General features: G+C 34.7%; 6 protein-coding genes across 8 annotated transcripts in view; 3 read left to right on the top strand and 3 right to left on the bottom strand.

Moving 5' to 3' along the window:
* Nucleotides 1–11: 11 nt before the first annotated feature.
* Nucleotides 12–1413, bottom strand: LOC118748861 (beta-lactamase-like protein 2 homolog). 2 transcript variants are annotated; one of them, XM_036483571.1, is made up of 5 exons: nucleotides 1176–1413; nucleotides 940–1106; nucleotides 543–773; nucleotides 373–482; nucleotides 12–297 (listed from the first exon to the last, which is right to left on the bottom strand). In XM_036483571.1, the coding sequence occupies exons 1-5, from the start codon at nucleotides 1292–1294 to the stop codon at nucleotides 28–30; spliced, it is 897 nt and encodes a 298-aa protein (XP_036339464.1). In that variant the 5' UTR covers nucleotides 1295–1413; the 3' UTR covers nucleotides 12–27. The 2 variants fall into 2 exon arrangements, with proteins under 2 accessions (XP_036339464.1, XP_036339465.1); XM_036483572.1 differs by having other exon boundaries at nucleotides 543–752.
* A 27-nt stretch (nucleotides 1414–1440) lies between these two features.
* Nucleotides 1441–6766, bottom strand: LOC118748855 (CXXC-type zinc finger protein 1-like). Of its 2 annotated transcripts, none has more exons than XM_036483564.1 (5): nucleotides 6657–6766; nucleotides 6470–6591; nucleotides 5742–6414; nucleotides 4864–5634; nucleotides 1441–1567 (listed from the first exon to the last, which is right to left on the bottom strand). In XM_036483564.1, exons 1-5 carry the CDS (start codon nucleotides 6684–6686, stop codon nucleotides 1523–1525), a joined length of 1641 nt encoding a protein of 546 aa, XP_036339457.1. In that variant the 5' UTR covers nucleotides 6687–6766; the 3' UTR covers nucleotides 1441–1522. The 2 variants fall into 2 exon arrangements, with proteins under 2 accessions (XP_036339457.1, XP_036339458.1); XM_036483565.1 differs by having other exon boundaries at nucleotides 1441–1562.
* LOC118748862 (adenylate kinase-like) lies at nucleotides 3204–4523 on the top strand. The gene is made up of 5 exons (XM_036483575.1): nucleotides 3204–3364; nucleotides 3431–3560; nucleotides 3697–3810; nucleotides 3871–4211; nucleotides 4320–4523. The coding sequence occupies exons 1-5, from the start codon at nucleotides 3272–3274 to the stop codon at nucleotides 4476–4478; spliced, it is 837 nt and encodes a 278-aa protein (XP_036339468.1). The 5' UTR covers nucleotides 3204–3271; the 3' UTR covers nucleotides 4479–4523.
* A 2541-nt stretch (nucleotides 6767–9307) lies between the features above and the next one.
* On the top strand, nucleotides 9308–11589 carry LOC118748850. Its single transcript, XM_036483555.1, has 3 exons — nucleotides 9308–9700; nucleotides 10219–11042; nucleotides 11113–11589. The coding sequence occupies exons 1-3, from the start codon at nucleotides 9698–9700 to the stop codon at nucleotides 11570–11572; spliced, it is 1287 nt and encodes a 428-aa protein (XP_036339448.1). The 5' UTR covers nucleotides 9308–9697; the 3' UTR covers nucleotides 11573–11589.
* Nucleotides 11590–11615: 26 nt separating this feature from the next.
* LOC118748853 (protein transport protein Sec61 gamma-2 subunit) overlaps nucleotides 11616–22705 on the top strand; it is a 103950-nt gene continuing 92860 nt past the window's right edge. Inside the window, exon 1 of the mRNA XM_036483562.1 lies at nucleotides 11616–11702. The gene's annotated coding sequence lies outside the window, so the exon portion shown is untranslated. The remainder of the gene's footprint in view (nucleotides 11703–22705) is intronic.
* Nucleotides 16460–22705, bottom strand: part of LOC118748852 (NPC intracellular cholesterol transporter 2 homolog a-like) — an 88139-nt gene continuing 81893 nt past the window's right edge. Inside the window, exons 2-4 of the mRNA XM_036483557.1 lie at nucleotides 21521–21634; nucleotides 18404–18579; nucleotides 16460–16673 (exon numbers count right to left, since the gene is read on the bottom strand). Of these exons, the coding sequence (XP_036339450.1) occupies nucleotides 16590–16673; nucleotides 18404–18579; nucleotides 21521–21634 (374 nt within the window). The 3' untranslated portion in view covers nucleotides 16460–16589. The remainder of the gene's footprint in view (nucleotides 16674–18403; nucleotides 18580–21520; nucleotides 21635–22705) is intronic.

Raw genomic sequence — 22705 nt, 5'->3', positions numbered from 1 at the left:
TCTTATTTTGCAAACGTATACGTTATACTACAAAGTGTTGATTTTCTGAAATTCGTAGTATTTTTCATCGTTTTGAGCTATGAACTTTAGTTTTCCCTCACGCTGTAATTTCTCTAGATGATGTCCAACATTGTAAGCAGCAGCTGGCCACAATTGCTCTGGAGTTTCTTTGTATACATCATGAACCACATCCATAGCTTGTAGAGGTTTATTAGAATTACGACTAAAGAAATCCATTATTTGGTCTTCACGCTGGTTGCGATGGTCGATGTAATAATGAATTTTGTCAACAGGTTGCTTTAAAAATATTTTATAGTATTAACACACCAATAATTATAGAAAAAACATTCCATTTATATTCAATTTGTTTACCTCAATAATATTACCATGTCCTGGATAAATAACTGCGGGCTTCATGTCCAATATTTTATGCAAACTTTTCATGTATTCATATAATTCCTCGAACACAGCAGTACCTTCGCCTAGAATAGTTCAAGGTAAAAATAGCTCACACTATAGTTAATTCTTTAATAAAAACTTACCCAAAATACAATCGCCACTAAAGAGTATACCGTCGTCTGTGGTCAAAACAACATGGTCTGTTGTATGTCCAGGGGTATGTACTATTTTCACGTTCGCGCCATCTACACTTAATTTCTGTTCATCATGCAAAGGAAGTACCTTAATGTCAGCGGGAATCTCTGGGCACACATCTACCGCATCAGTGCGCGGAAATTTGTAAACACGACAATCTGAGGATATGTAAATAGAAACTAAATTGGCGCAAATGTGAAATTGTTTAAATCAGGCATGCTCAACGCCGGCAGAACTCCATAAGCAAGTGCCCTGCGCTGGCAGAATTCTATAGGCGAGTGCCCTGCGCTGGCAGAATTCTATAGGCAAGTGCCCTGCGCTGGGCATACTTGGTTTAAATCATACCGCCAACTGCACACGTCTTCAGTACATCCTTTACGCCACCCACATGATCGTGATGCCAATGAGTAAGTATAATTGTGCTCAAAGACGCCTGCTCCTGCTTCAAAACTCCTTGCAAATGTTTAATGTACTCTGGGACATCCATATCACCAGTGTCTATCAAAATGCGGCTTGGGAGAAAAAGGGAAATTTCATATACATAGCATATCTCTGATGAATTTTGACTTGTGTTCCCCTACCTTTTGCCGGTGCCCAGTAGATAAGTATTCGTGCCTTGCAATGTCATTGGCCCTGGGTTGCACCCCAATATGCGTATAACGGATGAAGTGAGACGCGTTACAGGTGGTATCAATGCCATTATAAACAAATATTTCTTATTTCGCAACACACTTAAATTAAATATTTTCGATAATTTTGTGCCAGTAGAGCGTTTACGTTCTCTTATCAGTAAACAAAAACACAGCCTAAGGCTGGTATTACAAAAGAATTTTAACACAGGGTGTGGATATTGCACTATGGGTATACATGCGGTGACCATCCGTCCTGTCCTCTGTTTTTAACCAATTGCTCTGGTAATTTCTTTAATTTATACGGGACGCCGAATGTTCTGTATTCCTTTTGCAGGCCTATTCTTCGTTGGAAAACAAAAATTTTGTTACCAGTTAGTAAAGTTACTTTCAATTTTTAAACCCTTTTCGTATTCTCCACACTCTTGTAACCGGTAAATTTTGTTACCATCTCATGAGCAGGTAACAAAATATTGCCCCGTGAAATATGCAACACCAGAATTTCAACAAAACTCCATAGCTGAATTGCTGAATAAATTAAAACGTTACCAAGGTAAATAGAATTGCGGTTGCAAGAAGTGGTGACAATTTTGGTAACAAAATTTAGCAACATCCGAATACGAAAGAGTTGCAGAATAGGGGTGCATATAAATATATAAACTTTTAAACTTTTCAATCAGAATCTTTAGAAACAAATTTGGTTTGAAGTTTTGTAGCTCGTTATAATTTAATATAATGCTGCTCATTTGCTTCTCTTTTAAAAACCTTATAGAACATATTATACTTTGTACGAAAAAAATGCGTAACACCGTCAGAAAAAAAAATCCGAAAATTAACGGTAAATCCTAGCTACTTCAAACTTGCACTTTATTGTACTAAAATTTAAGGATTTTTTGTAACAAATTTTGTGGGATAAAAATTTCGAAAAAAATATCATATAAGTTTGAGAAGTTACTTTAATAGGCAGCATACACGGTGCGTCTGCGTTCCCACGACAGTCGGCTCTACGTAACCGGAACGAGCCAGATTTATATCTGGCCAAGGACTGTCACTCCAACAACACTCCCCAAAAAGTCTTTGGGGAATTTGTATGCTCCTACAACAACAACAACGGTGCGTCTGACTCGTTTGGATGTGCTTGGGAAAATAAATATGTGTTAGTTACACCTACATGACTCCTGGCATGACTCTGAATGATTCAATTGTGTGTAATCGAAGGCGAGTCAACACGTACAGAAATCGTCGCCTGGATAAAAGATTGTCGTATGTTAATTTCGGTAAGTTGTGGGAAATCGCGATTGAAGTTTGGTATACAATTTCTCAAAAACGCGAAAATAGATTTTCTGCAAAGTCTCTGAAAATGTTACTAGTTCACAAAACTCTTAAATTATTTAATTTTTAAATTTTAATGTTTATTGTTAATTAGTTTTGAGTTTATGAAGGATTTTCTTTAGTAAAATTCTGTCGTAAGCGTAATTTTTTCACAATTTGGCAGCCAGTTTGTATGAAATACGACAAAATGTGATCAAAATTTCTACTAAATTAACGACACTTTTTACTCAATATCTCGGAAACTAAAGGAGGTATACAAAAATGGAGAACACCATTTCCAAGATATTGATTAGTTTAATATGACTGCATTACTAACTAAATTTTTATTAAATTATCGAAAAAATTGTAGCCAATATCTCGGAAACTAAAGGAGATATATAAAAACTGATAACACCAATTTTTTTGTCCCGTATTCGGCCCCCATAAATATGGCCACCGTAGGTATACATTTTAAAACGGTTAAGAAATTTGGCTCGTAACATAACCTCCTCCTTTACATAAAAATGTTGGTGCCGGCGCCACGTAAAACTTTAAGTAAAATCTAGTTTTGTTACATAAGACTTGTATTGAAACATAAACTTTCCACTTTTGCAATCATTTTTAGACATATTTGTTCATTGTCACACAAATTTATTGGTTACTTTTTTCGGGTGATATTAAAAAATATCCTTATACTTTGATGCTACTATTAGATATTATCGTTTAAATACAAAGGCATGTATTTTCCCATACAAAAATTGGCAATGGCTGAGTATTCTGCAGAACTAATGGTTTATTTCGAGAAACATAAAATAATTGAAATTATAACGGTAAGAAAGCATTACGATGTAGTTAGTATTATTGAGATAAGCTGAAAAAAAAACTTTTTTACGAAGCGCTTGATGGCCGAAATTGGCCTTATACGACCTACCAACCCACAGCATTGGATAGCCAAAAATATACGACGCATTGCCGACGAGTTTTATCATATGTGCCTAAAAGCAAGCTATACGAACAGCAATATAGGTAAATATGAAAAATATGAAATAAGTCATCTCTGCAACATTCTCCAGAAGCTCTACTGTTCAACAACATTGACCTGAAGCTATGTATATATTTATCTAATCTAGTCAAAATTATTTGAAAAAAATACTTATTGCAGATTACTACCAACTACCACGCCGCTTCCATCATCGCATAGTCGTATTTGGCCGCAGCGGTTCTGGTCGGAAAACTCAGGCATTGGCTATGACAAAACGTTTCAATTTAGTTTATAGTAAGTCATATTTTTGAGAAAAAAAATTGATTGAATTGTCAACATACGAAATTTTCGTAGTTGACGCTGACCAACTAATCCATGCAACTTTCTTTCTCAACGACGGCTTGTCAAGATTGTTGCATAAAGCATTCGCCGACAATGTGGCAAAGGATAAATCGATGGTCGTAGCTGAGATCATACAAAGGCGCTTGGCACAAATGGATGCCTTGCGTCAGGGTTGGGTATTGATCAATTATCCCCATAATGTTGAGGAATTCACAGAAATGTTTGAAAAATTCAAAATTCCACCCAATAAACTTGTGTACTTGCAGTGTCCCGAATTAATGGCACTGCGACGCTTAGTGACAAAGCCAGATCTGGGATGCCCACAAAATACATGCAAATATATAGAACATGAGGTAAGAGTTCGAAGTATTTAGGAGAACTCTTACCTTTTAGCTATAATACTCTCGATGAAAATAGTCTTGGCATTAAAATTAATTTTTCTGTTTTCTACGATGTAATAGATGAGATATTTCTCGCGCAATGAAGCTACGGTAAATGAATATCTTGCACGTCGCCACGAGACAATCTACATAGATGCGACACGTTGCTTCGAAGCGGTGCGTACAAATTTATGGAGGCAAATGGAACGCTTGCCTTATGTGATGGGTTATAAAAGTTAATAACTTACTTCGCTATAACAAAATTGACATGAAGCGTTTTCATAAAATACATACATATATACATACATACTTATATAAAAAATGCAGCAGTTACATAATTTTCTTACATAGCCTCCCACGAAGCTATGTTTTCTTACACCGTGTATATATATTTTGTATAAAATAAATGTGATTATTAAAAGCATTATAAACTACACTATTGAGTATTTCAAGTGCGAAAGTAAGCTAAAAAATCCATTTGCCTTGGGTAAACAAAATACAATTGCTTTGCATTCGTTGTTATTTACTTGCTTGTTTTTCTTACAGCTATACGATTAAAATACTCTTGCATAATATTTTCATTATTTTCGCTCTCTTTTTATAAATAAACTTAACTATTAATTACCATGTCCCCTGATGTTGAAGCTGCATTACTGAAGTATTGCTGCCGACAAAGTTCCTCCATTACTTCGTGATTATAGGTGGAATGCAGCATAAGGCCTAATACGCCCGCGCGTGAGGCCATAAGATGGCGTATATGCCTTTCCTGTTCAAGCAGCTCATCCATTTTCAGCCACTGACGTACACGCTCCAAGTCAATTTCGGCGCGTCGTATCTTCTCCCAAACGTAGTGCTTGAAACAGCTCTTTTTTGGTGCGCGACAAAACTCTCCAGTTGGCTTGAAGACATTTGCCACCAACGGGCAACCGCATACATCATTGTCACTTATTTTCGGATCCTTACAATGCTCGGGACAAAGCACGCGCAAACGTTTACAGTATGTTTTACTAGCCGGATTATAAAAATCGCAAAACATTGAATTGCCTTCGATACGTGTCTTGAAAATGCTGCCGAAAGAGGCTTGCGATTCGTATTTATTAAAACATTTTTCCATGTGTTTAATCGCTGTTCGTGAATGGATCTCATGGCCACATGTGATACAGTACATCGATTGCTCATCTTCGATGTCATTATTATCTTGTGAACGATTCTGATCCAGCGTGCTATGTTTGGCACGTTCTACAATCATATCCAACTCCATATGGCGTTTGTCCAGTTCCGCCAACGCAAAACGTACCACAGCTTGTTTAGAACGTATTTGATCTAATTGCTTTTTGTTCTCTTCTTCTGCACGGCAGCTAGATAGATTCCATTCTTGAACACGTTGCGGCAGAACCTAAAAATTCAAATATATTTGAAATTGTATAGACCAAAAGCATGATTCAATAATACTATTATTGAATCATGGACCAAAAGCAAATACAATTTGTCAAGCAATCTTACTTGAAAAATGCGATTAGTTGCCAAATTAATGCCGCACTCATGGCTACAGTATTTTGATTGTGGCCTTGCATTATGTTTACATCGTGGTCCATAGCATTGTCGTATACCCTCCAATTCTGGATTCATGAAAACTTCCGGGCTTAACGAACGTTTCCGTTTTCTCATCCTCTCTTTTGGTTGCTTTTCTTTACGTTTATGACGACTGGCCGTCTGTGCGGATGTTGAAGGTGGATTTGTTTGTTGTATTTGTGGTTGTACTAGTTGTTGCTGTGATGCTTGCATCGGTGGTGCCTGACATACGTGCATTTCACATCTTGGTTTCTGACCATTTCCACGTACGCGACATGACTCACATATTCCACAGCTTGGCGCCCGACAGCCGTCACAGTTACCGCAGTGATTTATCATTTGTTTATTCCCAACCACTGCTGCAGATCCAATAATGTTCGGTGGTACTTGGTCCTTTAATTTTTTCCGTTTATCCGTGTCATTAACACCAGCAGCGCCAATTGGCGCCGCAGTCTTTTCGACTGGCACCACACGGAACACAGTTTGCAAACTGGGATCTTCCTCTTTGCAGCGTTGGCAGTAATAGTGCCTAATGTGTTTGGCCTCTTTCTCAGTGATATTGATGCAGTCGCCATGGTACCACTCCTCACAACCATCACAGCCGCTGTAGGATATAGGTAAGATAAGATGACATTCTTCCAAATAATTTGGGAACTTACATCATGAAACGCGAGCAGTCCGAGGTACGACATATACAGTATGCCTGGCCATCCTGTTTCATTATAGTAGCGATTTTCGACTTTCTTTCGGGCAGGTCGAATTCCCGCGCAATCTCTTCTTTCTATTAAAATATAAATAAATATATGCTTTTATCATTATTTCCCTAAAATTACAATTAATTCATACCGATTTTTTGTTTTTTCGCTTATCAGCCATGTTTCGTGAATGCCAGTGATAAAGAGATGCCGCTTTTTAATCGATCAAGTCGACGATGTTTGGATTAGTCGATAGCTTCCGATTCGATATTTTTCCGATTTTTTGAGTGGTGAAATAAGCTAGCTGCGAACCATGATGCAATAATACAAGGTGGTATCAATTGTGACAGCTCGATTTGACACTGCCTTAGCACAGTAGAACGAGAAGAAAAACGGGAAGAAATTAAGCCCCATTTGGGGGAAAAATATAAAATTCCACATTTTTTCCTAAACAAAATTTGCTTTTTTATAGTATATTCGTAATGTAATGAAATAAAATAAGATAAAATACCTTTTAAAGAAAAAAAATGTGTATACTGAGAAAAAATAAACAAATATTCAACTATATTAATAGGCAAAGAATTGTTAATGAAGTAAAATTGTCTCACCTAAGGCAGTCAATATGGCGGAAATAGAGCGAGAAGTTGCCAACTGATGACACCTGTATTATTGCATCATGGCTGCGAACCGGGTTGTTTCATGTCGTTGATTGCGCAAACTAAAATGGTCTACTAAAAACCGTGGTTTGAATTTCGGGGGTTCTTTAGAGTTTGTTTTCTTTGAATACATACTAAATAATTTAATTTCAATTAATGAAGATTTTGCATACTAGATTGAAGAACTCATTCTTCTTCTTCCTGATTATTATCTGCTAGAAAAGAAAAGAAACAAAGCCATTGTATTTCAGCTATAACTGGCCGTCTCCACAGGATACAATTTATATCTTGATACTTTTATTAGAGCAATATATAGTAGAGCTTATATCTTGCCATCTATTGCCAGCAATTTGGTAGTTTGACAGCTACATTTTTTTAACATTATTGATATTTTTATATAAAAGCAAAAATTGAGCTGTTTTCTGTTAAAATATTTGTTATTATGTACTTGGATGTAAAAAAGCATATTTTCTAAATTTTTTAAGCAATTAAATCCGGCACAAATACGTTCTAGAAGCCATCTTACAATTCTTATATCAATATATAAAAAGCCCTCACAAATATTGCCACTGATACACATAACTTATCAGGCCGATTCTGAACAGAAACTCCCTGGGAGTTTTCTCTCTTTTCCCTTTCCTCCCATCATGAATAAAAATCCCCTGAGGACTTTTTATATTAAATGACGGAGTTGAGCTCTCAAAAAAGTGTCAAAAAACTTCTTCGAAGTTTGAATTTACCCCTCCCAAATTTTTGGGGAAAATTCTACTCCCTGGCAGTTAATTATTGGAGGATTTCTTTTTCGGGAGAAACAAATTCCCGAAGAACAAACTCCCCGGGAGTATAAAGAATTGGGCTGTATATTTAGCAACCAAGATGACAGTTGGACTGCAATAAATTTTATCCTGTGGAGACGGCTAGTAATAAAGAGTGAAGATGAAAATGAAAGCTGCAAAAGCACAAAAAAGCCTACGAAACTTGCAAGTTATAAAATAAATATAAATTTTAACAATTTGAGCAACACACAAAAATAGAGCTTTCGCACGAGCATTTTTTTGGTTTTTCAACTGTCAAAATTTTACTTTGCATTTGGCACAGCAAAATTCAATTTATTTGTACACCATTGCAAATTTTTCACCCGTCCCACCGTGAAAAAAGTTACTGTTTGGCACAGGCCCGTATTGCCTAAAAAAAACCCTAAAAATTATGGGCCCTGTCACACGGTCAGTATTTATCACGATATTTGGATCGTGATGCATATTGATGGATTGATGGATCGCGAACTAATACTACATGTTCAATATTTAATATGGCGCAAGAATTTTTTTTTATTTTGTACGTATATTTTATAGATAACGCTCCACAATTCTTTTAAAATTTCCAATGTTAATTAAAATACATTTACTTTGTTTTGACAGGTTTTAAGCGCCGAGAGCGAAGGCAGAACGCATACTTTTTCGATGTTAGCATTATGAGAGGACAAGATCTACTGACGAAATGTGTGGATCGCGTTTTTAAAATGCTACACCATCGATATTTATTGACCGTATTTCCATCCATGATCCAGATTTTAAAATTTCTAAATATTTTGCGATCTGTATCATGAACCAAAAATACAAGATCACGTAAGAACGCGACGTTGTATTTGTAACTGGTTTTGAGAAAAAAGTTTGCGAAAGCGGGCTGGTCAGCTTGGGCGTTTGTTTACATCACAAGCACCACTATTTTACACTTTTATTCAAGTAAAGAAGAGTTAATTCAACATGACAACACATTTTAAAGCATTTTGTTGCATCATTTTACCTAAATTGTGCGTTTCAAGTGGCTGACAATAATTTTGGCTAATTTTGGTTTTCGTTGTTTTCTTTGCTTTGTTTACTTTTCGCTCGTTTTCCAGTGAAACAAGATGGCGTAGAACCCGCTAAAAAAATCGACTTTTTTCACTCTCTTGTTCTTACGTGATCTTGTGTCTTTCGTTCATGATCCGTATCACGATTCATCAATGCTGCATGCTCCATCGTCAATAAATATCGCGATACTTGGATCACGTCAATAAATACTGACCGTGTGACAGAGCCCTATAGGTTGCTATCGGTCGGTGGTGCATTTTCCTATTTTCACTTCTCTTGTGGTGTGTGAATTTTACTACATGCTGGAAAATCGGTTGTAGTGTGCTTGTAAGGCGATTTTTGCTATAATTTTTCCAACCAAGTATAATAAAACTATAGAAAAAGCACATTTGCAGGGTAAACATTTGCTAGCCAGTAAAATTTGTGCTAAAGAGTCAAACGAAAAATCCGATACAAGCGCTCAAGTAGTGAAAACAAGGAACAACAACACATCACAACAACAATCAAGTACCCTCCAAAATTCAGGTTTTTCGCACGTTTGCCGCCTCTTTTGCCGTGTATGGGAAACGCTTTGAGTGGTCAAAAAATAAATAAAAAAACGCAATACAATAAAAAGGTGTACTAAATTAAGCTGGAAATTGCAAAACAAATCGTTTAAAAGCGAAATCGTTTGCTGCAAACAAGACATGGTAAGTTTGTAGTGTTGTTTATGCATTACATATTGAGTTCTGTATGCAGTGAATTAGCGCGAAAAATGTGTGTACGTATGCATGAATGTATGTGGTTTGTTCATGCGGCTGCTAAAAGCACTATGGTCACAGCATGGTCTTCTGGTACTTGGCACGTTGCTTGTTGATAAGACGTTTAGATGTTGCGTCGGATTTGCAGTACCGGAAGAGAACGCTTAAAATTTGTTGATGTTAAATTAGTAGAGAAATTTTACGTTTTTGGGGAAATAAGCAGACGTTTTGTAGTTTACTGGGTCCTTGCTATACAATTGTAACCAAAGAAAGAACGTATAAATTTAAGTGGGAAGTGATATTTTTATTGTTGTGACCGCAAAAAAAATCGGCGGAGTGTCAACTTTGGAGTCAATACAATCAACCAGCACGTATTAATTGAAATGATATTGTGCGACAATTAGGTTAAAGTGGAAACCATCAGATATTGATACTTTTGTATGTATTTAAAAAATTCCTTTTTTTAGACCTTGCCCGGGAATCCTGTGATGTCTTCTGTTGAATTTAACTGCTATGACACGATGTCCTATTCGCCTGAACACAATGCCTCGCTTACATTAGATGACCATATTTATCAACACCGTCCAAGTGTAAACGCTCCGCTACTACAACAGCAACAAGAACATCAAGACTTAGCATTGCAAGCGCAACAACAGCCGCTGCAAATAATGCAACAAACGCTACCTACAGCAGCACCACCTTTGCAACCCCTAAACATAACACTACAACAGCAAAAACTAATATCACTTGAAATGCGTGCAACAACGTATCCACAGCAACGGCAATGCGAACAAACATCAGCACAGTTCCCCACAGCGACCGCATCAGCCACTGTATTCTCTTCGCTCGATTTGGCTGTGGATAATGTGATGCCAGGAATATACTTGACAAAGAATTTCATAGCTTGGAATGAGGAAAATTTGCGCTCTCATGGCTTCACACACATTATTATCATCGATAAGCACATACAAGAATTATACTATCCTTCGCCGATATTTAAACTCTCAACCGAAAATACTGCTGTTGATGCATTTGACTCTTATGAGTATATTAGTCATCCGGCATGTACTTCACTCAAATTTGGCAAAGAGTTTGAGGCCATCGATTTGAATTTTGGCGAAAAGTCGTATTTGACTACAGTGCTGCCGAATTGCTATCGCGCAGTCAGATTCATAAATAAAGCTATACAAGCAGGTGGTACTATCTTAGTGATTGATTGTAACGGGAGCGAGCAGAAGTGCCTCACAATTGTAGTGGCATATTTGATGTACAAACACAATATAAGTTTTAGGTGAGTCTTTTAAAGCATAATTGCTGTTCCTATAAGTAATAATTCCATGATATCTTTTATTTACATTTAGCAATGCTTTTGCGCGCCTAAAAGACTACTATAAAAAGGCTGATTTGGATCGTTTTTACATGAGACAATTATATGAATATGAACCCATACTACAGGTGCAGCGAGCACAATCGCGCGGTCAGAGCTGCTCACGTGAAATGCATTCGGCTATACTGAAGCGCAAGAAAGACGATGACGATATTGATGTCAATGATTGTAGCAATAATGGCATGCCATTTACCGCTGGAACGGATATGAGTAGTACGAATGAATTTTTTACCACGTTCAATCCATTGTCTAATTTTCATGCTGCAACAAAACAAAGAAGTTTAAATGAAATAAATAGCTTGCATGAATGCCACCGCCAAACGCCGCAGCGCAATCAATTTAATAGGACACCGCTGTCACAAACGAACCCTCGTGCTACTGCAATTTATACCAACAGGTATAGCCCTGTCTGCGACGATTATACTATGGAGTAAGAAAAGAACTTAGTTGTACTTTGCATAGAATACCTATAGTTATAAGTCAAAATTTGGAAGGCTGCAAGAAAACTGCAAGAATGTACATAGTTTGACCGCTCTTCCCCGCAACGGACGGCGATATTCCTAGGTTAGTAATAATGTATATATACATCCATATAAACTCAGTATATATGTATGTAGGTACATACAGATACATATCGTCAATGTTTTTGCAAAACCGCCTATCGACCAGTTTTAAAACCGCCTAAATCGGTGTTGCGGCAAAAATGAGATTTGGTAACCCTGAACTCCAGGCATCGAGATTTATGCATAAAAACCGTTAAATCGTTATTAAAATAACAGATTTGTAAAATAAAAGCTAGAGAAAATACCGCCTATGAAGGCAATGTCTTCAAAGAATAAACCGTTTTTTCGCCCTCCTGTAAAATTTGAGTGCCGTAAGATAGGCGGTTTGGCAATTGGGCGATGGGCGGTTTTGCAAAAACATCGACAATTTGTACATATGTATGTAAGTATATATGTGATTGTATGTTAATAATTTAAGATGAGATTTCGTTTAAATAGAAAATACAGTAAAACACATTAGCTATTGCATATGTCTACTTCTGGGGAAATTACGTAAACGAAACCTAAAAAGAATTTAAAATTGATATAAACGGAATTTGCACCTGGCATCTTACGTTACTAGTGCATCTATATTACCCCGGGAGTGAGCTATAAGTACATATGTACATCAGACAAAGTAGTAATTTTGCAAAGGTAAAGATATTTGGTGCTCACATGTGTGTATCCTGAAGTTGTCACACATGTAGGGCCTCTTCAACTTAACGCCGCCACTAAACTGTATAAGATTTTTTGTGAGAAATTTTTTGTAACATACGACTGGCGTGCTTTGTTGAGCTCAACCAAAATCGCTTGGGCGGTCACAGCGCGAATTAGGAAGAAGAAGAAGAATAGAAGTAATTTCAGCTGAATAGTGCTTTGGGTTGAAATCTCTTCTACACAGTTTTTACCTTAGTTTTGTAATCTCACATAAACAACATCTTTCTAAATCCGAGATAGAACGTATTTTGACTTTCAGTGTTATGGACTAGAGCTGTCAAACTATCGACGATACTATCGATAGTATCGATAGTCTGGTCACTTGAAATAACTATCGATAGTTTTAGTACTATCGCCACTATCGTTTCATTGATAGCGTATTCTCTTTCCTAGCGCTTTTGACATTTGCACGTATTGGTTCAAAGAGAACAAAAATGGGCAGCATTATTTCATGAACGAACGATTAAAATAAAGATCACCCAGGACGTTGTGCGAGAGAAAAGTATGTTTTTCGCAGTGACGTCATTTTTTCGCCACGGAATGAAACCATGTGTGTGAGAGAAACAACCGATTAAAAATGAAGTTATCAACTATTATTTTTTTCTCAAATGCAATTTTAAATACGCGGTTGCCGCGCTGGGTGATCAGTTTAGTTGGTTCATGGCATTAGTTGCGTTCCTTATCTCCCAGAAATAGCCAGAAAAAGTCCGAAGTAGTCAGATTTAGTCCAAAAAGCAATTTTTAGCAAAAAGAAACCGACTTCAACTCCCATATAAAAAAAATATATATATATATATCTCATGATCCACGCATCGGATCTCAACCAGATTAGTATGGGTCTGAGACACTACCTTTCCGATGCAAAAAGAATTATCGAAATCGGTTGACGTGGTCGAAAGTTATGCGGTAACATACATAAAAAAAAAAAAAAAAAAAAATATATTCCGACGAACTGATAACCTCCTCCTTTTTTGGAAGTCGGTTAAAAAGTAAAAAAATGAATTGAAATTGGAAGGAAGCAAAAAAATAATTGATATAGTAAGTGTTTATTGTGCTTGTGCTTGAGTGAATGTGTTTTGTACATACATTTCTATCCTTGTTTGACTTTAGTTTTGTTGTTGCCATTCTTTGGACTAATAATTTGGATTTTGCGTTCCTTTACTTTTTCCTGTTATTCTCTTTTAGTGAGCGCGTTTTGCTTACGCTCTGACATTTTGACACTTTTCAGATTTTAGTCAAAAAAGATAAGGAATGAACGTATTATTTCTAAAAGCGCAATTTTTATTTTAAGCCTGGGAATAGCAGAGGTTACATTGACGTCTTAAGAGCGTGTCAGACCGGGCAATGCAGTATATTTCAAAAGACTGTCAGATTGAGAAATTTCAGAAAGCATTTGCATGAGCAGTGGCACCTTGCATGTATGTATGTAAAGTGTCTTTCGCTTTTTGACTGTTTACACGGCGAATGAATTTCTAGCAATATTTCTCAATACTAAAATGCAACCGTGAGCCGCTAAAATAAACAAATTTATAAAAACAAGATAACGAAAAATAAATGGATTTAGAAAAACATATGAAATGGGTCGATACTATCGATAGTATCGATAGTCACCTTAGGACTATCGTAAAACATCGATGGACTTGACTATCGATAGTTTGACAGCTCTATTATGGACAGTAACAGCCGTTTTTACAAAGCTGGAATAACTCATCGACTGCCGAATATAAGTTAACTCTCTTTTGCGAAAGTTGTTCGCAAGTGCCGTTTTCTCAAGGAGGTTTTAAGATTTATCTAGTCTTCAAACACTTTTTCAGAACAAATTTTCTATTTAACGGGCAGATAACTTTTAAAACCTACCTGAGAAAACGGCCCTAAGTGTGCTAGCACCACAGGACTGGCATAATGGAAACATGGTATTATTATCATTCAAAAAACCAATTCAACCATTTGCATGTTTTAATAAGGCTGATGGTAATAAAGTATGAGATTCTTTAAAACAAATGACGTAAAAATTAATTCTAAATAAATAAAAATTAAAAAATAATTTTAATTACATTACATTAAGTTGGATAAAAAAGTCTACTTGTAAGCGCAGCATTTTTCCTTGCCGTGGAAGTAAACGCGTACCAACTTAGATCTAAATTTCTTAACTTAGAAGTAGCACATAAAACTAACCTAAAAAAAGTATTTAGCTACTGATTTTATATGTAAAAAATCAAAAACCATAAAAGTAACAATAGCGTTATTCTCTTAAACTGGAAAAAAGGAAATCCTCGAATGTTTCGAAACATTTTTTGACTATAACATTTTTACAAAATACATATCGCTAGCTTAGAGTGAAGATTTGTTAATTCCAGTTTTTCCAATTATATAGGAGAGAAGTTGTTCTTCAAAAACTTCATAACAACATTTTTGCGTATTCGAAGTAATAATACACAACTTAATGCCAATCGGTAGAGTTCGCAGTTAATGAAGATCTCTTGCATTCTTTTGAATATTTCGGATTTTCTGGAATTTTTTTGGACTTAAGAAATTGGAGTTTCAATGCATAGAAATGTGCAAAAATAAAGGAAAGTAATTTGCAAATCGCTTCCTGCGTCAAATGTAAGTTTTCATAGAAAGTGGACTTATCAGCTTTACACTCTAAGCTAACATTTAGATATATTTTCGACAGTTCGTAGGTAACTAGTATGTATGTAAGTGTAAATATAGATTAGTTAAACTTTAATTTAGATACTGTATGCGTATTCATACACTAATATTTGTAATATTTCAATATTTACACATAAATAAATGGTAATCATACTTATGTATGTACATGTTTATTTTTACTTAAATGTATATTTCTACATACATACCTGTATGTATCATACATACATACATATGTACATATGTATGTACGTACGTTTAGAAATTGATTAAATTAAATTTTAATTTTAATTTGATTGATCGCTTGTAATTTTGGCGCTTAATAAATTTTCAATGGCTCCTAAATGTAACTTACACTGCTAAGGTGAAGAGCGTGGCAGACGTGGCAATTTCGTGGCAATTCAATGTATTTCTCAAATTGAGAAATTTCAGAAAGCAGCTGCATGATCAGTTACGCCTCGCATGTAATTCAAACATATATTTCGAGTTTTCTCTGTATACAAATTTACTGACTATTCAGGTATTCACTCAAAATTGAAGTGATCTTTATATAATATTCGCAATGTATTTCATTCGAATTTTTTTCCGCAATTTTTTTTTTTAAGTAGAGCTCATTATCTAAACATTATAAATAGTAAATTCCAAACTTTTTGCAAAGATTATGGGCCGCTTGTCAATGTCTGGTTATCACTACCACTACACTATCGACGATTTCGACATCATGCATGTAACATGTGATCGATAAATCAGTCGTTGTTCTTAACCGCAGATTTTACCTCCATAAAAAAAAAATCAACAAAGTTTGATTAGAATTGGAAATTTCAGTTAAAATTTCTAGAAATTATCTGCGAACAAAAATACGCATGTAAAGCTATATCATTTAATTTATCTCTTCTTTTTAAACATAAAAAGCATCTGTGCGATATTTCTACAATTTAATTTATTATAAAATTCATGAAATTAAATGTAAACTCAAAATTCACTGTAATTTTCCACTTTCCGCCACTGCGATTTATTTTGAATACAAAACTGCTTGGATAAGCTGGAAATATTGCCACGTCAAATACGCTCTTGATAGTTCTTGGCTATAAATAAATCTGGGTCATTCGGTTAACATAGTACCGGCCAAAATTTATTTAATAAAGTGTGATTGAATTTGACATTTCTCTCATAAAAAATTTTATATTTTTTGACATTATAGTTCCTTAAAAGAGAGCCGCACTGATGGGTCAATCGCACTTAATTTAACACACCTTGGTACCGACCGTCGTGAATGAACTATTCTCTCATTTCTTAATTTGTTTTGCTTAGGATTTTCTAAAATACTGCGATTTATTTCCAACCATGTGCTGACATTTAGCAATATTCCTCAGAATGTTATGGGAATACCCGCATTGTATATTAAAACACATCCACTTTTTATTGATTATTTTTATTTTTTCTTATTTCAAGTCGCAACTCCATTGCCAACCGTCAAATTACCGTTGCTTAATATGTTTGACAAGTTTTTTTTTTTCATACTTAAATATTTCTTCAATTATATTTACTGTATTTTAGCTGGTATTTGTACACAAATGATGTCTTCATTGTTTTGGTCCTGTAATTCCCATTTGACTAGTACATGGACCTGCAAAGAAATTACAAAAATTAATGATGAAAACAAATAAATATACTTTAAGACAAATTTTTCTTTTTAAAGTTAGTTACATTATTTTAAATACATATCAACCGACGAAATTTTGAAACAAATAAAAACCTTGAGAGGCGGTATTTTCTCTAAAAAATCTCTAAATCTCGATGCCTGGAGTTCAGGGTTACCAAATCTAATTTTTGCCACAACGGCGATTCAGGCGGTTTTGCAACTGGTCGATTTTCGGTTTTGCAAAAACATCAACGATATGTATGTTTGTTAGGGGCAAATCAATTTTTGACCAACTTCCCGATGACCTAGAGACTTGAAATTTCACAGTTAGGTCAGAACCCGATGACAATGCAATACGAAGGAAAAGTTAAGCCGAAGGTGGCGCAGGGGTCGAGATATTTGAAAAACCCGTATTTATAGTTGTATTTCGTTCATTTTTAGAAAGCTTGCTTTAAAAATATTTGTTTTTACAATAAACTTATTTTCTGTCGCGAAATATATGTTTGTATTTGAAAACTATGAATAATACCTCTGCAATACAATTGGTTAACAATTCGAAAATGATTGGAAAACTAACATTTTTTTTTCAAGTCTCACCTTCGATAACGAATGTGGAATAGGTTAGTATTCGATTCGAGAACTAGGTCATTCCCCAGCAAAACGGAACCTTCGTTATCCAATAAATTTTTCCTTCATTATGAATTCGAAATCCAGCCCATTAGCGAAGTGAAATTTTAATGAGAGAGAGTGATTGCATTATATTTCCATTCGATTTCACTTCCTCTCTTGTTACTACGGTTTTAATTTTTTTCCAACCCATCTCGAATGTATTTCCACAAAAAAAGTTTGTCCAATATATTAGAAGCTGAATTATATATTTAGATACGCTGGGAATGAGTCAAGAGAATCTTTCAGTGCTTATATCTTTTCACAAAGTTCACCGACTTGAAATCCGACAATTTTTGGCTAACCTCTCTGCAGTTTGCACCTTAATTTCGTATATAAATCAGTTCTGTAGCTGCTTCAGATCGCCCCAAAGGCCGAATCACACGATTGGAGCATTTGTACAGATTTGTACATTTTGGCAGCCACAGAGTGGTGTTGTCTAGAAATTTTTATCAAGGTTGAGTTCAGCTTAATACAAAATTTTCAAACAACCCCACTCTGTAATTGTCAAAATGTACAAATCTGTACAAATGCGCCATTCGTGTTATTTCGGCTTAAGTCGTATAACAGAGCAATTATAGAATGTCGTCGCTTGGTGCGCAATACCTCGTATCGGCCAAATACAATACCACGTCTGAGGTGGCACAGAAAAAATATTATTTTGCTTACCCTACCTGAATGCTAGCTTACTTCAAAAATTTATTGGTGAATAATTACATGTATAGTAGAAGCTCATTAATAAGCTCAGTTAGAAAACCATTCAAAAGTTTTGAAGAAAATATTTTTGCTTGCTCTTTTGTGAAATTTTTAGACTTCTTATACGTGCTATTGAATTCGGCGGACACGAGGTATTGCGCGCCAAGCGACGATATAGTTTATAAATTAGATATTGTATTTCATCTTATTTAATTCTTTTAGTTTTATTTGTTTTAATCAATGTTTATTTTACTTTATTTTATTTTCTTTAGTCAATTTTATTTTATTTGTATTGTATTTTATTTTATTATTTTGTATGCAATAATATTTAACCGAATCTATTCACAACTCACCTTTGGATAAGCCTTTAGCACCGGCAAAATAGCTTTATATTCGTAGGTTTCACCCTTCTCCAGCGGGCACTTGAGTCCACTATCAACGCAGGCATCGGGATTCTGTAAATGGAAGGGCATCTCTACGCCCAATACTTTGCCATGCACTACAGTTGTAATTTTAGAGGCTTCCTCATCTGAAAACAAATTAAAGAAAGAATACAATTAAACAAATTGAAAACGTGAACGTTATGCAAAACTATAATAAACAAGTAATTAAAAAATAAATTTTTAAGACAAGCTTTTGTTAGTGGCTAAATTTTTTGTGGAGTTATTTCTTTCCATTTAAGTAATATAATTTCTATATACGAAACAAATCGGACCATAAATAGGGGTTTTTTTTAAATATCTCCACTCCTGCGCCACCTATCGAGTCATTCCTATTTCATGTAAGTAGATAGAACCTTCCACTTAGGCTTGAAGTTTCGACTACAATCCCTAAAAATACCATCCCTGCACCTTGACCCTAAGGGCGCTTGTAGTCATTTATTGAATAGGAAAAACTGATTTTGACACAATTTTTATTTTATTTTTTCAATAGCGAAATTTTCCAGTATTTTTATTTTTTTTTGTTTAATATGGCGTTTAGAGCTTCTCAAATATTGCAAAAAAACGCGATTTTTTGACCAAGTTTTTACATGTGTTATCGTTGAAAATTGAATAACCTATTCGGGCTATCTTCAAAGGTATTTTGTAATCAGGTTTTAAAAGTCTATTGCAGTAGAGGTAGCTGTCTCTGGATGTATGTACGGTAAAGACAGGCCACTAATCAAGCAATTAGCCAAGCTTTCTCGATTAAGGCGCTAATTGAGCTCGATTTACCATCATACAAAATTTCAATTATTTATTGCTCGATTAGTGCTTAATTGAGTGCTAATTGAATGAATTTGTTCATGCAATCCTGCTTGGTATGTTTAATTTTGACTTTGAGGTAGGTTTATTGAACAAATAGCAATCAGCTGTTTGTTTCTGGTCCTCTTTTTACAGCTGATATTCTATCAGGGATGTAAAACTAAAAGTAGATAAATGTACCTTAAAAGTGTGTATTTTTATACGTACATATTAAAGAAAATAAGATGATACTCTTTCCTTTCGATAACATATACGCTTATGGACTCACATTAAACAAATTTGGCTATCAAAAGAATCTTTTTGAGCAGTTCAACACAAAACTATATTTTCGTAAAGTTGAACCACTTTCCTTCGAGTTTTTCGATCTAACGTTTTTAAAAGAACTAGTAATCAACTACAGTTACGTTACTTTGACCACCTTTTTGTATCATTTGTATGCCCCTTCACAAAGGAGGGAGGCTATTGGACAAGTTACCCACACCAGAGAATTCATTTAAATGTGAATTCAAATAAGAGCTGATTTCCTGAAAAGTTATTTGACTACGTTCCAAATGTACCTAAAATGGTGTGTTTGTACCGAATGTACTTTCAAGCTAAATAAAGGTACGGTTGTACCAACTTTTCCATCACTGTAGCTAATCGAACAGCTGACTGTGTGTGAACACCAAAAAGCGGTAGCTCAATTAAAGGGTTAATTGACTCAATTAAATTTCTGTCTGAACTTAAATAAATCTGCGTCTTTAAATTTTTAATAGGACGGCAGGATTTCCCCCAAGGACATCGAAAAAATTAATTAATGGAAAAAGTACAGTGACTTTGTAAATACGTCCTTACAAGGCTGCAAAACGATGTGTTTTCTGGTAGAATAATTTGTGTATGTCCTGAAAATTTGCAATTGTATAACATATTTTAATTTTTCTGACAGGGCGTATGATGAAATTGGTAAATTTGTACATTTTTTATATTGGGCTATGGTACAAAATAAAAAAATTGGGACGACCATTTTTTTTTTGTAGTCACACGATTGCACTATGGCTGAAATAAGCACTTTCTGGGGCCAAAAGTCCAATTTTCAATGTTTGCTTTAAAAATTTTTAACGGGAAATTACAAATTAAATAAATTATAAATTTATGACCGCAAGGTAACCCTGCTCCCCTATCTGTTAACCAAAATTTTGTGGTTTTGGTTTTAAGTATTTTGTGCTAGAATTTTATTATAATATAAATAATTTCTTCATAATCCGATGCTCGGATTTGAACAAAATTAAAATGGAACCACCTGTGAGGTAACACCTTTCCTCTAAAAAATTTTAGAAATCGGTTAACGTGGTTCAAAGTTATGCGGTAACATATATAAAAAATAAATAAGTAAATATTCCGACGAATTGTGGTTACCTTTCCCCTTTTTGTGAAGTCGGTTAAAAAGAAATATAGAAAGCGACAAAATGGAATAATGCCGCATACGCGTTTTTTACGCAAGAGTGCGCAGTGCGGTGACTCCATGTTCATCGTACCGAACGACGAATATGTAAAAAAAAAAAACAGTGGGAGCTAGCTAGCCACATGTCTTTGCCACCCACAGCAAGTATTTGTAAGAATCATTTTAAAACCTCTGGCCCATTAGAACTTGAAGGGGGATCTCCCTATGTGGGGAATAAAAGAGTACCTTGACCAACTTTATAACTCGCTTAGGAGTCAAATATCTAGAAGTATTTTAAATAGGGTAGCGGAATTTCTTATAAAGGTTTAACAAATTTCCGAGCTAATGGAAAGGGGGAGTGGCAACTCCGATATGATCTAAAATTTTCATCATACATAACTCTGGAAGAATTTAACATAAATTGAATTATGTAGCGCTGGAAGTATTAAAACCCGAGCGTGGCACCTCCCGGTAATAGTGTACACGTTTACGCGGCGAATCTCTGAAGCCTTAAGCTTAGATCGATTGGCATCTTTCATATTATAAAACTATAGATTTTTCAATCTGCAAAAACGACTTTTTGAATTTGTTATTTTCTATTTTGAATTAATTTTGTAAAGATATAACGAATGCACAGAAGAATTCTATTCCACTAATATAAAATTTTTAAATTATTTTATATATATAATTATTTTTTTTTTAATTCCACAGTTAGTTAAAAATAATTACAAAAAAAATATTAATTGGTCTTTTTCCTGATTATTTATCGATGATTGCTGTTGTAATAAAATTCCTTTTTGACTTACTTAGCGCAAAATTAATTGTGATCGAAGCTGTTGTATTGCGTTTGAGTACGCATTCATTCTTTGTTGTGTCACAGTCTGATATGACAACTTTGTTGAAACTGCCAGTTTTAGAACCTGAAACGAAAGGAAATACAATTTTAGTAAATGAAAAAATAAAATTTCCCTTTTTTCACTCAAAAAGATTACAATGGAAGCAGATACATTATATATGTATGTACGTATCGATGTACATATGTACATACATCTATGAACATTTGAATAACTTAAGTATGCCAAGTGTGGCCATTTTTTCGATAAAAATTTTAAATCGTAGAGTACTTTTACAACACTCATCATACCTTTACAATTAGGGTATTCACAAGATGTCGCAAGCGTCGTCATGTCATAACGTCATAAAATTTTTCAATGTAAAATAACGGTTGAAAGGGTTTTAAGGGACTTAAAGTGTATAACAAGAGCTATATATATATTTTCTATCGGTTTAACAACATTTTGGTTTGATTAAAAATCCTCTCAAAGCATTTTATAGCAAAATATGTATAACTTTATGGCATGACGACGCTTACGACATTTTGTGACTACCCTCAATATTTAGGTGCGTTTTCTCAAGTAGCTTTTAAAATTTATTTGGCCTTTAAACACTTTTTTTGGGTACTTAATGTATTAATTAATGTTAACTGTAGTTTAAAATGACCTTTTAATAAAAGTTTAATGAACATATAAAATGTTTGGGAAAACGTCCTATATTTTTTTATCGGAAATCAAAACTTTTAATACTACCTATCTACATACTAAGTTGTTTTTTCAAAGATCTATAGACACATACATACATACATACATAGTTATGTACATCTGCACATACACATATAATTTGCTTTCACTGACTCTCCTACATACATATGTACATAAATATATGTATCTACACAGCCCAATTTAATTTAATTAAATTCATTTAAAACTCGTCACTTTGTAAATGAAATTTGTCGAATGAGTAACCAGAAAAGTGATAAAATATGTCGAGAATCGTACAATGTAAAAAACAAAAACAAAAATTAAAAAAAAAACTGCGAATATTATTACATTAAAGGCGGTCAACGCCGCTTGCCAGTAAAAGCTTTGTGGAGCTGGATAATCAAATAAATGCATTTATAAAGCGATCGCCGACATCCGCAAAAAAAGTGCTGT

The sequence above is a fragment of the Rhagoletis pomonella genome, unplaced genomic scaffold (genome assembly GCF_013731165.1).
Source record: "Rhagoletis pomonella isolate Grant_MI unplaced genomic scaffold, Rhpom_1.0 Rhpom_scaffold_00013, whole genome shotgun sequence".
Taxonomy (NCBI): Eukaryota; Metazoa; Arthropoda; class Insecta; order Diptera; family Tephritidae; genus Rhagoletis; species Rhagoletis pomonella.
This window is presented reverse-complemented; position numbering and strand designations above follow the sequence as displayed.